Below are 17,713 nucleotides of genomic sequence, written 5' to 3' on the forward strand. Positions count from 1 at the left end.
CGTGACATATATAAAATATCCTGTATGCCCTGTATTTTATTTATGTCACGGAACCCACAGCGGGGTGCTATGAATGACCACCACAAATAACCTATTACGGATGATGACTGAGAAGAGACTTGAATCCGTTTACTACGCAGACGATGTTGTAATACCTCTAAGGGATAAAGATCCGAATCAGCTATGCGGAAGGCCCGAAAGGGTCTTAAAGATGGCAAACAACTGGACTAGACCAAGGGGTCTCAATGTCATACCAGAAGAAGGTAAAATCTGCCTGTTCACGAGGAAAATGAAGGTGGGCCAATTTGACGCACCACGTTTCCTCAATAGAACGATATCTGACGAAATTAAACACAAAGGAGTGATCTTAGACTGCAAACTGAATTGAAAGTGTCACATTCAGGAGCGTACCAAGAAGACTCACAAATGTTGTGCACTATGTAGGCTCGAAATAAGGTCTGAATCCTAGGATAGTCCCCTTTGCGCTACAGGAACTATTCTAGATATCCGACCCATAGAATTATAGATTAAGCGTGAGGAGGCCACTGCGGCTATGAGACTTGGAAGAATGGATAGAAGAAAGGTGCTGATCACACCATCGCGGTATTATAGAGGTGATGATGGAAAACCTGGAAAAGAAGAGGTTTGCACTGCTGCCAGCAGCACAATCTTGGATCATTCTTGTTCGGTTCTTAGAAGCTTTAGTTTTTGCTGGTTTGACAGAAGTTTGGTATGTAGAATAAGATTATGCCCTTCAACAAAATTTATTTTGTATAAATGTTTTGCAGAATCCATGGTGGTTGTTTCCCAAAATTCTGCCCGGCCGAACTTAGCACGCTTTGTTGTATTTAAAACAGCAGATTTTGTTGGTTAAATTAGAAGATGAAAGATTGTGCTGAAATAGCAGCCCTATGTATATTTAAACAGCAGTCGTGTAGGATTATAGGTCAACTTAAGTTAAAATCAGGTCATTTGAGCACTTATTTCAATTTTTACGTGTTTTTCGCCATAATGGCATCCACCCACCTAGTTTTAAAGTTTTGCAGCATTTTTAAATGCAATGTATAAGCAACGCAACGTTTTGTTTTACTTTTACCTTTAACTAAAGGCATTTAAATCTTGACGTGCCATTGCATGATTTTTGAGGAAAATAATTTTCCCTGGAAATTGGAATTAAAATTCTGTAGTTGATATCTACACTGTGATTTCCATTGAAATAGAAAACAAATACCGCCAAGTCGGATAAATCTTGGCATTTCAAAATTCCAATTCTAAAACTCTTTAACAATATTTCCCAAGAAGCATTTGCGGTTAAGTTTTCAAAGGAATAAAACTTTCTCCATTTCCTTTGTCCGTATGTGTGTGTGTGTGTGTGTGTGTGTGTATATGGCAGCACTTGAGCTCGTAAATATACTAGAAAATTTTATAAATAAAAATTTCCAAAGGAAACCCAAAAAAAAAACTTTAAATTCCCTTAGTATTTGTGTGATGAGGTGAGGGGGGAGGCAAGCTCTACTGCCAATTCCATTCAAGTCAGAAAATCGATGTTCATTAAAAATTTATGGGTGACCTTTCAAAACGTCAATTTAGTTTAAAGCTTACGTGTACCTCTTGGCGGAATGCAATGGACACCTCCAAGTTAAATTGTTGTCTAAATGAATTTCGTTTTTTTTTTTTTTTTTTATTGCATGAGGCTATAAATGCTAGTATGAATTACAAATTTCAATTCCCTTTTGGATAATTGTCATTCAAATGGTTGTTCGTCAAGTATTGGAAAAACTGAACGAACCATGACACCAGTGCCAGAAACTTTATGACAAATATTGCCTAATTCTATACATTTAAGCTATTTAAGCATTAAAGGTCATTGTGATTAGTTTTTTTCAGATAAATTTTATGGATACATATATTGAGGGGTGTACGTGACTTCATTCTAGGGTTATGGTTAGTATGAGCATTTAAGATTTTCTACAGTTTTTTGGTTTAAACGACAATAATAATAGCGCATTTGTAGAGAAAATTAATGAAAATCATTGAAAAGATTAGGGTGAAAAGAGGTTCCTGATATTAATCCGCCCCATGCCACTATGGACATACACCTAAGCCAGTAAAAGGCTTATTGTGCGCTCTAAAAACTATAAAGTAACCTCTAAAAAGAAAATTTTAAGATAGGAATTCCGTGCTACTTACAAAATCCTTAATTGGTTCATGTCATGTGCTCAAACGTCTTCAAACGTCAAACGTCAAACGTCTTCCTCGCATGCCCTATACATGCTATCACTTGCCGCACCGATTTTACATAAGTGAGCTCGTAGTCCTATGTGGCCCGTTATGATCCCAATAGCTACACTGACCTCCTTTTTACTTCCTTTCAATAAAAGCCTAGTGTTCTCACGATCTTGGTCTCCCCATAGGATTTTCGCTGTCCTACCGACCGTTTCGCTGTTCAACATTCGTCGCATTCGTCGCCCACTCCCTTAACTCGGACTGCGTCGACCCGAAAGGCTTCGGGTTAACCAAGTTTATTGACGGCAGTCCTCTGGCCTTCACCGCCAAATCGACTGCCCTTTCATTTCCCCATACTCCGTTATGGCCCGGCACCCAAACGATGCGAATTTTGCCATCCTCATAGAATGCGTTAATCTCCTTCTTACACTGCAAGACTGTTCATGACCTTACCGTCCTGGTTGTTATTGCCCTTATGGCAATTTTACTGTCGGTAAAGATGTTTACGCTCGACGTCCTTGCGTTAGCACCACACCACGTCACGCATTCCGTGAACGCCCGGATCTCCGCCTGCAGGACCATATTATGCGAGAGCAGCCTAAACCAGATCTCAGTCCCTAGGTTTTCAATGTAAGCCCCAGGCTCACTCTGTCCTCTAGCTTTGATCCATCCGTGTAACATGATCTTCCAGATGGGAATACTAGGGTTCCGTCAATCTAAGACTGTGCCGACGGCAGCAGTGCGTCGCAGTCGATTTCAAGGTTCATCTCAGGTATCCCATCAGAAACCTCTCCACTTTCTTTCAGGTTTCCTATCGTCGCTTCGATTATACCGCGATGGTATGAGCTGCTGCCATCCTCAATCCATTCTCCCGTCGTCTTAAACTTATAGCCGTAGTGGCTGCCTCACTTTTAATCAGTATGTTAATTTGTCAGATATCTAGAATAGTCTCCAGTGCCCTAGTGGGCGTGATCCTCATCGCTCCGCCTATACCAAGACAACATGTTCTCTGAACTTGTATGGTCCTTATGTTGCACTTTTTCTCCATAGCAGTCCACCAAACTACTGAGGCGTAAGTAAGTATTGGTCTAATCACGTTCCTATAGAGCCAGGGGACTATCCTGGGATTCAGGCCCCATTTCGAAACTACGGCACGTCTACATAGTGCCCAACATCTGTGAGCCTTCTCAGTACGCTCCTGAAAGTGACACCTCCAATTCAGTTTCCTGTCCAAGATCACATCTAAGTATTTGACCTTGTCAGATATGGAAATCGTCTTATTGTGGAAACGTGGTGCGTTAAATTGGCCCACCTTCGTCTTCCTCGTGAATAGGCATATTTCAGTCTTCTCTGGGTTAACATTAAGACCTCTGGGTCTAGCCCAGTCATAAGCCATATGCAAGACCCTTTCGGCCCTTCTGCATAGCTCGTTCGGATCCTTACCTCTTAGAAGTATTATAACATCGTCTGCGTATCAGGCGGGTTCAAATCCAGGTCGCTTTAAAAAGCCCAACAAATTGCGAATGTTCGCATCCGCTAAATCAGACAAGTTCTCAAAGAAATGAGAACCTAAAGTGGAAATCCTTTTGAGTACTAGTGCGGTACACACCCACAGAAGGTGTTCTATTGTCTCTACTTCTTCGATGTCCTCACAGCTTCTGCTAAAGTCGTTACTGGCAACATTCAGTCTGTCGACATGTTTTCCGTCATGTTGACCTGTCTGACGGACACAATGATTGAGACGCCTATTCGACCCAATGACAGTAAAGCGATAGACCTCTTCAAATCTCGATTAGGCCACATAGTTTTGGAATGCTCACAGCCCCCACTTTGTGACCATCTATCATTCGTTGTCTTTCGGGCTTTGTCCTGAAAACTTAGCTTACATGTCACTAGAGGCATACCCACAGATTCCAGTATCCCTGGAATGAGTAAGGTAGTTCCTAGTCTCGCAAGCTCCACCGTTTAACAATTCTCTGGGATATCTCTGTGGCTCGGCACACAGAACAGGTGAATTTTGAACTGTTCAGCCATCTCGTTAAGAAATCTGCAACAGTCGAGTGCGGTTTTTGTGTTCAGAAATGCGTTCTCCAGGGATTTAATGGCTATCAGGCTGGCTGAGATGAGATTTATGCCAATCGTCGTTAAGACATCATATTTTAGCCATACCACCACTTCCTTAATTGCAAGGATATCCGCTTGATACACACTGCAGTGGTCGGGTAACCTCTCTGAAATGACCAGTTCTAGATCTTTAGAGTACACCCTAAAGCCTACCTGGTCGTCTAGTTTGGAGCTATCCGTATAGAAGTCTGTGTAACTTCTATTACCAGGGATATCGTAGTTCCAATCGGTTCTAGCAGGAATGGTGGTACAGTACTTTTTGGCAAAAAAAAGCAGCTCAGGTAGGGTGTAATCCACACTTCCAGGAACAACGGACATTTTATAAAGGATAACAGATGTAACAATGTAACATTAAATTCAGTGCATCAGATGGTGTCGTCCTCAGTGCAGCTGTGATGCACAAGCAAGCCATCCTTTGGATCCAGCTGAGTTATTGAGCAGTAGGTAAACATTTGAAGCGCCGTCCACCAGACCACAATACCATATAGCATTGTAGGTCTGACAACTGCTTACTTTGCTTTAATTGGCTATGACAGAATATTTGTTCCACTAGCCGAACGTAGAATAGCGTTCAAGTGCCTCGATCTTCTGCGCTGATTCTAAAATCTCTGACACCAAGTTTTGAGGTGTCTCCCACAACTTGATCTTTCCATCGGGCTTTTGGAGCTTCTTCATCCATCTTCATGACCTTTCCAACGCAGGCATTGTATTTTGATGCGTGTAACTATGCTATCGTCGACATATAGCTCATACAGCCCATACAGCTTCATACGTTGCCTATATTCTCCATTAACGCAAACTGGTCCATATATTTCACAAAGAATCTTTCTTTCAAATACTTCAAACACTGCCCCATCTGCTTTCACAAGTACCGATGCTTCAGAACCATATAACAGCACGGGTAGTATCAGTGTCTTGTATAGTGTAATCTTCGTCTGTCGAGAGGTGGCCTTGTTTCTAAACTGCTTACTTAGTCCAAAGTAGCATCTGTTTGCCAGTATTATTCTTCCCTTAACCTCAAAACTGGTGTCATTCGTTTCGGTTACGGCGGTGCCGAGGTATATAAAGTTACTGACTGTCTCAAAGTTGTGGTTCCCAACTTTCTCCATTTTCTTTATCTGCTCGGTTGTGCAAGGCTTTTTGGGAGTTGAAACCATCCATTTCGTCTTATCTCCCTTTACTGCCAGACACATTTTCAATGACTCGATTCGATTCTTTCAAAGGCTGCAGTTACTACTTTCGGTGACCGACCTATGATATCGATGTCGTCGTCATAGGCGAGTAGCATGTGTTCTCTTGTAATTAGTGTGTCATATCCATTCACATCTGCATCTCGTATAATCTTCTCCAGCAGGATATTAAAGAGATCACACGATAGGCTGTCTCCTTGTCTGAAATCCCTATTGGTATTAAATGGTTCGGAGAGATTATTTCCTATTCTTACTGAGGAACGCATATCAGCAAGTGTCATCCTGCAGAGTCTTATTAAGTTTGCAGGGATACCAAACTCAGACATGGCTTGAAGGCGTTTTTGGTGTCAACAAAGAGATGACAGGTATTGATTTGTCCTTCTCGGGTCTTTTTCAGGATTTGGCGCAGTGTGAATATCTGGTCTAGGGTGGATTTACCAGGTCTAAAGCCGCATTGATAGGGCCCAATTATCTCATTGACTTTAGGTTTTAATCTTTCACACAGTACGCTCGAGAGTATCTTGTATGCGATGGCAAGGAGACTTATTCCTCTGTAGTAGGCACATTCCGTCTTGTCTCCTTTCTTGTGTACGGGACATAGTATGCTGAGGTTCCAATCATCGGGTATGCGTTCTTCTAGCCATATTGCGCAGATAAGCTGATGCATACGCCTTATAAGCGTGTCGCCTCCGGTCTTAAATAGTTCAGCGGGTAACCCGTCGGCTCCTGCTGCCTTGTTGCTCTTTAGTCGGGTCACTGCTACTTGGACCTCATTCTGACTAGGAGGTAAACATTCTGACAACTGCAGTATATACACAATGCATGACATGCGGTCTAAACTCCCAATTTTTGTAAATGGCTCTCTTGCAGATGCATAGGGCAAGAGTTGTCTCTCTTGCCTTTCCAAAATGTTGGATTTGAAGTTCCTGTCCTGTTCCTGTTGGATTTCCTGTCCAGCCTGGTATTTTGCGCTTTCTGTAAATGATACATTCTCTCCTCCGAAAGAGACAGGGGCCATGTAGGCAACTTTTATCTCCTACTGAAAATAATTATTCTGTCTTGCAATGATTTACGCCTAGACCACTTTTGGTAGCCCACTTCGCTATTGCACGTAGAGATTCCTGAAGTATATTCTGAGAGTGCTGCCATACTTTCCCCTTACCGCAATTTCCACGTCATCAGCATACGCGACCGAGTTTACGCCTTTTTCTTCCAGAGGCAATAATATTTTGTTAACGACTACATTCCAAAGTAGAGGAGACAGTACACCACCTTGAGGTGTTCCTCAGCTGACCCGTCTTTTTAGCTCCACAGACCCCAAGCCTGCCGTAATACATCTTTTAGTAGATAAGTTATTAATAAATTTTCTTAGGGTAGAATTGATGCTTAGAAACTCCATCTTCTTCATTATTGCGTCGGTTTTACATTATTGAAAACACCCTCAATGTCAAGAAATGCTACCATTGTATATTCCTTGACAGCGAGTGAACCCTCTATGTAGCCGACGAGGTCGTGAAGGGCTTTTTCAGTAGATTTGCCTTTACCATATGTATGCCGCTGCTGCGACAGGTGATCTCCAGGGATCTTTGCCCTATGATATGTCTCTATTAACCCCTCAAGAGTCTTCAGCATAAAGGATGACAGACTCATAGGACAAAAATCTTTCGTCTTCTTAGGTAAGGTTTTCTTGCTTTCGGAATGAAATTGACCTTCGTGTCCCTCCATACCACAGGTATATATGACATGCTGATACAAGCAGAGTATACCTCTCTAAGCCAAGGAGCCTGTCTATCAGGCACAGCTTGTAATCAAGCGGCGACAAAGGAGTCAGTCTATCAGGCATAGCTTGTAATTCAACTGGTGATACATCATCAGGGCCTGGCGACTTAAAGGAGTAGAAACTTCTTATCGCCCAAAGGATTTTCGGCTCAGACACAATTTCCCGAATAACCTACGACGAATGCATTCTAGTGACAACCTGATCTGGCTCCAAGTTGTCACTTGGAGAATTTCCCGGGAGATTTGTATCAACGAGCAGTTCTAGTGTTTCCCCACTAGACATTGTCCATACTTTCTCTGACTTCTGGTACCTCACCGTAATAGGTCTCGAGGACAGAATATTCCTTAGCCTAGAGGCCTCAGATGTATCCTCCAAGGAGCTGCAGGGTTCTACGCAGAATTTGTTCTGAGCCTTTCTCAGCTCATCTTATATTTTCTTAGCTCAGCCTTACAGGGGTTGTAGCTTTCGCTCTGTTGAAGAGTTTTTTGCAGTCCTTCCATAGATCAACTAACTCTGGGGTCCACCATGGCAGCCACTGTTTGCCCTTTGGCTTGGCATTTGGACATGCAGACACAAACGAATTACTCACAACTAACTTCGTCCAATTTCGTCGAAATCGGATAATAAATGCCACTTTTATAGGCGAATTGGGGGGACCGTTTTTAAATATTGCCAATTATTTTATTCAAAAAAACTTCAACTACCTCTTGTCTTTGGCACTACAAACAAATGCCTGGTCTTACTTTATTCACAATTACCCTACAAACCAAGAGGAGTAGCCACAAAAGACCTAAACACTGCAGACATTGTAATTAAAAATGAACGAAATGAAAACTCAAAACAGCAACAATAAAATCTAAAACACATGCAATCTCTTAATATTCAACTGCTACACACCGGCTAAATGGAAATGTTGAATGTTCAACTTTTGTTGCTGGTATGGAGTTTAGAGGACGAAAGACAAAAATGTGGCTGTGTACAAATAGGGCATATTTGTACACAAAGGAGAAAGTACAACAATTTTCTACTACTTGAACATATACACAACGATTGCTTCAAACTAACGCCTAAGTCAAGATCAAAAGTACACGAGAACCCGTGAAATAGCACGAAGCCAACAGAAATATGAAAACTTTCGGCATTGCTGTAAAAACTTCTACATACATGTATGTTTGAAGACAATATCTTTAAGGATTTAATTTTGTACAGAGCTCTAGTGTGAGTTTTGACAAGCAATAGGTTCGTCTACAGTAAGGGTGTATTTCTCGCATTTTTATTCCCTCCTCCATAGGATGGGGGTATACTAATTTCGTCACTCTGTTTGTAACTACTCGAAATATTCGCCTGAGACCCCATAAAGTATATATATTCTTGATCGTCGTGACATCTTATGTCGATTTAGCCATGCCCGTCCGTCTGTCCGTCCGTCCGTTCGTCCGTCCGTCCGTCTGTCTGTCGAAAGCACGTTAACTTCCGAAGGAGTACGGCTAGCCGCTTGAAATTTTGCACAAATACTTTTTATTAGTGTAAGACGATTTGGATTGCAAATGGGCCATATCAGTCCATGTTTTGATATAACTGCCATGTAAACCCATCTTGGGTCTTGATTCTTGAGCCTCTAGAGGGCGTTATTCTTACCGACTAGAATGAAATTTTGCACAACGTGTTTTGTTATGATATCCAACAATTTTGCCAAGTATGGTTCAAATCGGTCCATAACCTGATATAGCTGCCATATAAACCGATCTTGGGTCTTGACTTCTTGAGCTTCTAGAGGGTGCAATTTCTATCCGATTGGAATGAAATTTTGCACGGCGTGTTTTGTTATGATATGCAATAACTGCAACAAGTATGGTTCAAGTCGGTCCATAACCTGATATAGCTGCCATATAAACCGGTCTTGGGTCTTGACTTCTTGAGCCTCTAGAGGGCGCAATTCTTTTCCGATTTGAATGAAATTTTGCACGACGTGTTTTGTTATGACTTCCAACAACTGTGCAAAGTATTGTTAAAATCAGTTCATAACCTGATATAGCTGTCATATAAACCGATCTGGGGACTTAACTTCTTGGGCTTCTAGAGGGCGCAATTTCTATCCGATTGGAATGAAATTTTGCACGACGTGATTTGTTATGATATCCAATAACCGCAACAAGTATGGTTCAAATCGGCCCATAACCTGATATAGCTGTCATATAAACCGATCTGGGGACTTGACTTCTTGAGCTTCTAGAGGGCGAAATTCCTATCCGATTTGGCTGAAATTTTGCATGACATATTTTATTATGACTTTTAACAACTGTGCCAAATAAGGTTCAAATCGGTTCATAACCTGATATAGCTGTCATATAAACCGATTTGCGATCTTGACTTCTTGAGCCTCTAGAGGTCGCAATTATTATCCGATTAGCCTGAAATGTACGACGCATCCTCTCATGACCATCAACATACGTGTTTATTATGGTCTGAATCGGTCTATAGCCTGATACAGCTCCCATATAAAGCGATCTCCCTATTTTACTTCTTGAGCCCCCCATGGGCGCTATTCTTATTCGAATTGGCTGATGTTTTACACAGGTCTCCAAATATAATTTAATTGTGGTCCGAACCGGACCATATCTTGATATCGCCCTAATAGCAGAGCGAATCTTTTCTTATATCCTGTTTTTCCTAAGAAGAGATGCTGGGAAAAGAACTCGACAAATGCGATCCATGGTGGAGGGTATATAAGATTCGGCCCGGCCGACCTTAGCGCGCGTTTACTTGTTTGGTCTAGAAACGAAGCTTTTTGAAATTGGGGAATATCAGTTCAGATATGAATATAGCTCTCATTTATATGTTTGTTAGTGGCCACCGTCTGCTTTTTCATTCCCCCTTACTTCGCTATGACACAGCGTTAATCTCCTTCTTACACTCCAAGACTCTTCGTGACCTTACCGTCCTGATTGTTATTGCCCTAATGGTTTATGGTTTACTGTCGGAAAAGATGTTTAAATTCGACATTCTTGCGTTAGCACTACACCCCACCACCTCATGTATTCCACGACAACCCGGATCTCCGCCTGCTGGACCGTATTATAGTAATGCAATCGAAAACAGATTTTTGTCCATGCGTTCCCCTGACAGGACCGGGCGATTATTTTGTAACAATCAAATCGGATATTGATTGAGGCTTCTATGGTGTTAAGAACCTTTCGGGGTATCATGTGAGTATTGGAGGACACATGTGTACCACTCCTTCCAATTTTCAGCCAAATCGGGCAAAACTAAGGATTCTAGGAGCTCAAGAAGGCAAATACGAAAATCGGATTATAAAGCAATATATGCAACAATCGGTGCCATTCTCCATCTTAGATCTAACCGTAAATGTGTTAATTTTCGTAAACCTAATCCGACCCTTCAGACATTCCGTCAGAGTCGGTATCCTAATATATAGTTCACGGTCTACTATTTCCCTTCTTACTTATAAGTCGGTCTGCAAATTGTTCAATACGGGTATGTCCAACAGGACTTGTGCAAAGCAGATTGAGCTGCAATAGTCTGAGCAGTGTCCTCTCTGCGGACTCCTTTATAATCAAATCGTTTCGCTGGAGTCCGATCATAACCTCCAGTGACCTTCTCGCAGTAGTGCCCATATCTCCAATCATTAATCTCAAGTCAACCCTATTTACCCTGTCTAGATCACGCACATGTTTCACTTTATCCGTCACAGGCCATCAAACCTGACAGATATACGTCAGAATTGGCCTAACCGCCGCGTACAGCCAGTGCATCAACCTGGATCGTAGACCCCACTTACTGCCATGAAGATAATGACATGAGTAAAGAGCCTCAAAGGGGTAGGTCTTCTTTACCCGTGAGGCTCTATTTAGATTCCTGTCCAATTGGCTATCGACGATCACGCCCAGAAATGTAAACGATTTAGACAATTAGACTAAGTGTAGCCCATGCAGTGTGGATAGATCGAACTCCGGAATCCTCTTTCCCCTTGTAAACGGGACCAGTTCCGTTCAGATTGGGGTTATATCACTATCTGAACCGACATGGCCCATTTGCAGTCTCCAACGACCAACATTAATATGAAGTATTGGTGCGAATATCTTCATTCGTTCGAACGCTATCGTGATTTTGGCAGACGGACGGACATGCCCAGGTCAACTTAGAATTTCAAGACGATCCAAAATAAAATATAACCCACAGTATCATATCCCCGACTGATTCTACCCGCAATGTGTTCAATTTACCAAATTTTTATGTGTTTTTTTTTTTTTTGTTTTAGCCTTTTTACCTTAATTTTGCGAGTATATCGGAATTTCGAAACTTTCAACTTCAACAAAGTGTAGGAGTGTTGGGAGTACTTTAAAGTATCGTTTGTATTATAACAAATTGTTTTGCTCTCGTAATAGTTGTGGTTGAGGATTTCACATCACAGCAAAAGTTTTTTTTCGTTACAGGGAGGGATTCGGGGAACACTAAGACAAATAAGCCATGGCAAAAGTGTGTCTAGTGGAGTGGGAAGTGGCTGAGGCCAAAGGAAGAAAGACAAAGTCTTTAGTAATTGAGAAGTTTAGCGTTATTTTATATTTTGCAATTTACATGGAATTACCATAGAAAAAAAGACCAGTAACAACAACAACAATAAGAAAAAGTACAACTAAGACCAACAACAAATATCAACGTCATTGTAATGAAACACCTCAACACTCAAAAATGTTATCAGAGGCCATAAGGCGAAGTGTGTGGCAAAGGAGGAGCGCAAAAGGAGCATTTATCCAAATCAAGAAGAAATCGAAACCGACACGTGATGGTTATGGCTTTACTTGCAAAGAAAAAAAATTCCACTTTAAAGTAATGAAAACTTAAATTGAACGTGATTTTCTTTTGTTTTCTACAATTTTAGGAAAGAAAAATCCATACGACCCAGTCCCAGAGCAGCCAATCTGTATGCAGACTAGAGCTGCTGGCAACGGTGTGACAGGATGCTATCACCAGCAATCATCTTTAAGTAAAGTTTTTGTGTGTGTGCGCGTGGGGTGGGGACTAAGATAACAAGCATTACAAAACTACAACTACAACAAATATCAACGACAATAATAACAACAGTAACAACAACAAAAAGAAAATCTCTTTAGTAACAATACCTACAAAATATAAACTTTGGGTTCAGTGTGATTTTGTTTTGTCTCGTTGGCTTGCTTCCTTGCTTGTTTGTTGGCCCCTGTTGACAAAAGGCGTTATTTTTTTTTTTTTGCTTATCCTTTTATCCTTTGCTTGGTGGGGAGCTAAAAAGAAATCCTGTATATCCTTTCAATACCAACAACAACAACAATACAACACTGTTAACATAAAAAAGGCGAACGAAAAGCAAACGAAGTAAATATTTATAAAATAAAAAAAACGTAGAATAAAAGCAACAACATATTCAGCAACATTGCAATCAACATAACAGCAACAGCAAAAACAACCATAACCCTAGTAATACCAACAACATCAGCTTTCAAAAGTGCGTATGGGGTTGCTTTAGCTCAAAGATCAACCAAAACTTTGGACATCGCTTTCGTCCTAACTGTGAACTGTCTGTAAGGCCCTTCTTGTTGCCATTGTTTGGGGTGGTGGCTGTTGACAGAGTGTTGACGTTGTTCACAACAAACGCAGCGTTGCTTTCGTTTACTCCATTGTTGTTGCTTAACTCGGCCTCATCATCATGACCCGCTTTAAAATAAAAAACCTAAAAATTCTCTCCTGTTGCCTCAGCATATGGTTTGTCATATTTGGGGCCCTGCAATTGGTTCGTTGTAGTGAATTTCCTGAACGGGAGTGCTGCGACCTCACAACTACATCCACAGTCAGTCCATTGCCTGTGCCGCCGGCAGCATTGCCCACGGATAAAACGTTGTCAGCGACAACAGCCGTACAGACAATATCAGTTGGCCGATCAGGTAAGTGAAATGCAAACAAAACATTTTGTAGTCAAACTCACACTCACACCCACACCCACCCAACACTAACCACTCATCTCTCAGAATAGATGTGACGATGAGTGTTTTTGTAGGGAGAGTTTATTTGTTGTTGTTTTTTTTCTCTTTCTCTGTGAGAGAGTGAGACAATCTATTTTAGTGTGCACTTTAAAAGAACAAAAAGCTTTTTTTTCGCATTTTAAGGGGGGTTATTTTTAAAAGACAATTGCCCTGGGTGGTATTTGTCTTGTGTTTGTATTTGCACATATATGGCCTCTAATTGGCCTGCATATGGATTGCATCAAAAATAGTTGAGAGGGGAAATATGTAATGCTGCAAGCTGAGAATGTAATGTCTTGTACATTGATTTTAAAGTTTCAATGATGAAAAAAACGTATGGAGGAAATGAATTATTAAACAGGTAAATGTAAGGGTACTTACTGTCTGTCACTCACAAATAGAAACAAGGACTTCAAGCACAATATATGCTTTAAGAAGTAGATGAGGGTGAGTTATAGTAATCAAAATCGATGCCCAGTCATAAATCTAGGATACCCATTGGAAAATACTAAAAATTTGCAAAAACAATCTCAGTAGGTACAAAATTTCCAATATATCAGCCAAACGCTTAAGCTTCTTGGGGAAGTAGATGACTAATCTGGAGATGGGTTTATATGAGGGTAAAATCATGTTATACACCGCTTTGGATCATACTAACCACGCTTTTAGGAAGTCCTATCAGAACACTACGCACAAAATTTCAGCCAAATCGGATTACAATTTCGGCTTCCGAGAGCTCAAAATCTCAAATCGGGAGACCAGTTTATATGGGAGCTATATAAGGTTATAAACCGATTCAGACCATACTTGGCACAGTCGTTGGAGGACAAAAAGAAACACTTTATACTACAATGGAACCAAATCGAATAAGAATTGTGCCCTTTAGAGGTTCAAAAAATCAAGATCAGAGATCATTTTAATAGCAACTATTGGGTTGCCCAAAAATTAATTGCGGATTTTTTAAAAGAAAGTAAATGCATTTTTAATAAAACTTAGAATGAACTTTAATCAAATATCATTTTTTAACACTTTTTTTTCAAAGCAAGCTAAAAATTACAGCTGATAACTGATAGAAGAAAGAATGCAATTACAGAGTCACAAGCTGTGAAAAAATTTGTCAACGCCGACTATATGAAAAATCCGCAATTACTTTTTGGGCAACCCAATATATCAAAACATGGACCGGCATGGCCCATTTACAATCCCAACTGACCTTCCCTAATAGAAAGTGTTTGTGCAAAATTTCAAGCATCTAGCTTTAGGTGGCAGTCTGCCATCAGACTCACTTAGACGTTTTCGTCCACTGTGTTACCACAGGAACAGTAGAAGGAAGATGCTTTCTTCTACCTACCGCTGAACCATCCAGATTGCTTTTAAAAGCCCAATAATTTACGAATGATCACATCTGCTAAATCGGACAAGTTCTCAAGGAAATGAGAACCTAAATTTTATACTCCTTCAGACTGTCAGTGCGGGACATACACAGAGATTTTCTATAGTTTCTTCTTCCTCGACGTTCTTACAGCTACGGCAGAAAGCGTTACTGGCAACCTTCAGTCTGTCAACATGTTTTACGATCAGACAGTGGCCTGTCATGACCGCACAATGACTGAGACGTCTGTTCTGGCCAGTGACAACAAAGCGGTAGACCTCTTCAAGTCTAAGTTAAGCCACATAGCCCCACTCTATTATTCATTATACTTCGCTTACTGCCGCTAGAGAGAAGATATTTATGGCATTTCTCGTTATAACATTATATCTAAGCCATTCCACAATTTCTCTAATCGCAAGGATCTCCGCTTGATACAAACAGCAGTGGTTGGGTAACCATCTCGATATCACCAGTTTTAGTTTTTCAGGGTATACCCAAAATCCCACCTAGTCGTCTAGTTTGGAACCATCTCGAACTCTGACTTGTCGTCTGTCGGCTTGTGGAGCCTGAGGTAGCCGCTCCATCATTCGAAGTCTCAGTAGCAGACAACATGCCACGGCTTGATAACACCACCGCTGCATATGTTGGGTCATTGTAGTCCATTCTAAGCCTAGTCCCGGGCTCTAGATCCACCGCTCCATAGTACACAGACACAGTTCATCATCTCTCTAATGGATAAAACCATCGTAGCTATCCTTGAATAATTTAAAATTTTTTGCGACAAGTAAAAATTTTTTTTTACAGAGAATGCTTTCGAAGGGAAATAACCAAAGGTTCGCTCCACTCAACGGTTCAAACAAGAATATCTACATAGCTGTCCTCTTTCGAAGTTTAGCTTACTTTCGACAGACAGACGGGCAGGCTAGTGGACATCAAGAACATATATACTCACATCAATATTTCGACGTGTTACGAACGGAATGACGAAATTATTATAACCCTATCCTATGGTGGAGGGTGTTATTAGAGGCCAAAGGAGACCGGTCACTATAGTTGTAAAGGATGGGACAAGTAGCATACCAATATACAAGTCCAACAGTTTCGGTATGAGAGTCTAAGTTAGGTTAGGTTCGATTGAAATGAGGGTGCGGATGTTAATTCGTCCTATGACACTATGGACTTACATCTAAGCCAGAAGAATAAGAATATGACCTCCCCCAATAAACCAGAGTAGTTTTGGCTCAATAACGTTCCGGCAGATACAGCAGCCTCCTAGAGCTAGGATTGATGGCAACGTGCTTGATGTATGTCCCGATTGTGACCAGGGACCACACGATACACGTCACCTGTTTAACTGCCCAGCCAGACCCACTTGACTCAGACACAGATCCCTCTGGACGCACCCCATCTTAGTCGCAGAGTTCCACTCAACAGAATCAAGCAGATGAAAGATAGAACACAACCTAAGCCAGTAATCGACTTGTTGTGAGCTCTAAATACTAGGTGTCCTGTTGTGATACCAATAGCTACACTGACCCCCTTCTGACTTCCTTTCAGTGACAGCCCAGTCTTCTCTCCGTCTGGATCACCCCATAGGATTTTCGCCGTCCTACCGACCGTTTCGCTGTTCCACAGGCTTGTATGCGCATTCGTCGCCCACGCCCTTAACTCGGACTGCGTTGACCCACCGAAAGGCTTCGGGTTAACCAAGTTTATTGACGTCCTCTGGCCTTCACCGCCAAACCGTCTGCCTTCTAATTTCCTTTTATACCGTTATGGCCCGGCGCCAAACCTTGCGGATTTTGACATCCTCAGAGAAGACATTAATCTCTTTCTTACACTGCAAGACTGTTTGTGACAAAGAGAGAGAGTCTTAATATGGTTTCCGTTGCGATCGACTTGTGGGTCAATTGAATTCACCCCGCAGACTAAACTTTGAATAACTTGAAAATAAAAATTCGGCAGAGCCCTCCCAGGATTCGAACCTGAACCCACGGAGCACCAGCGCGAGCCATTGCCGAATAACATATGTATACTATGGAGGTGTTGTAGTTGTGTGGAAAACTAGTCCGTCACTGCAATGAGAAACACATTCGGTTTTTCTACTTGCAGGGAAAGGTGTCATGCTTGGTTGTTGTCGTGCTGACATCGTAAACACTTTTCTGAGTTATATTCGATATAAGAACCGCCTATCAATGTATGACGCTTGAAGCCTTCACACCTTATGTGGTTGAAAAGTCTCCCAAGCCAAGACGAAACGCGTCCCACATTGTTTGATGTGTTGTGATGTCTGGCTTTCCTTTTCCATTGCAAGAAATATCTTCGAAATATCTTCATTAAACTCGCCTTGAAAAAGAAACAAACGATAAACTTTTCTTATTGTGTCTGTGATAATCACGCAACAACCTTTAGAAATACACCAGCAAATTGCAAATTTTTCCCATGAACATTCCACTAAGGAACAGGGGCAAACTTCTCACATATCAATGAGTGCAGTCTGATTCAAGTTTTGAAGCTCAATGATAAGGGGTCTCCCTTTTATAGCTTAGTCCGAACGGCGTGCCGCAGTGCGACACCTCTTTGGAGAGAAGTTTTACATGGCATAGTACCTCACAAATGTTGCCAGCATTAGGAGGGGAAAACCACCGCTGAAAAAAAAAAAAATTTCTGATGGTCTCGCCACGATTCGAACCCAGACGTTCAGCGTCACAGGCGGACATACAAACCTCTGCGCTATGGTGGCCTCCTTACAAATACACCTGCTTAGCTGAATCTCAGAAATGATATTTTTTCGTCCACAGAGAGGCTAAACTCGAAAGTTGGCTTCTTTGGTCAATATCTGGCTTCCATTTAGACTGTTTTTAGAAAGGCCAAACTGGGAGCAATTTACACTCAGGTTTTTTATTTGGTAAGAAAAAGATTAGCTTTGCTTCCATCCAAGTATTGTGTATATTGGTCCATGTTTCGATATTGTCTCTTCGGAAATCTATCTTCTGCTGGTTTT

The 17,713-nt window shown here is 41.4% G+C and overlaps 1 protein-coding gene across 5 annotated transcripts in view; it reads left to right on the plus strand.

Moving 5' to 3' along the window:
- The window catches only part of LOC106086820 (uncharacterized), a 739,645-nt gene that overhangs the window by 140,243 nt on the left and 581,689 nt on the right, over positions 1 to 17,713 (plus strand). For all 5 annotated transcript variants that reach the window (XM_059363919.1, XM_059363920.1, XM_059363921.1 and 2 more), the window contains exon 2: positions 12,221 to 13,259. In XM_059363919.1, the coding sequence (XP_059219902.1) occupies positions 13,025 to 13,259 (235 nt within the window). In that variant the 5' untranslated portion in view covers positions 12,221 to 13,024. The remainder of the gene's footprint in view (positions 1 to 12,220; positions 13,260 to 17,713) is intronic.

This window comes from Stomoxys calcitrans, chromosome 2 (assembly GCF_963082655.1).
Source record: "Stomoxys calcitrans chromosome 2, idStoCalc2.1, whole genome shotgun sequence".
In the NCBI taxonomy this organism is placed as follows: domain Eukaryota; kingdom Metazoa; phylum Arthropoda; class Insecta; order Diptera; family Muscidae; genus Stomoxys; species Stomoxys calcitrans.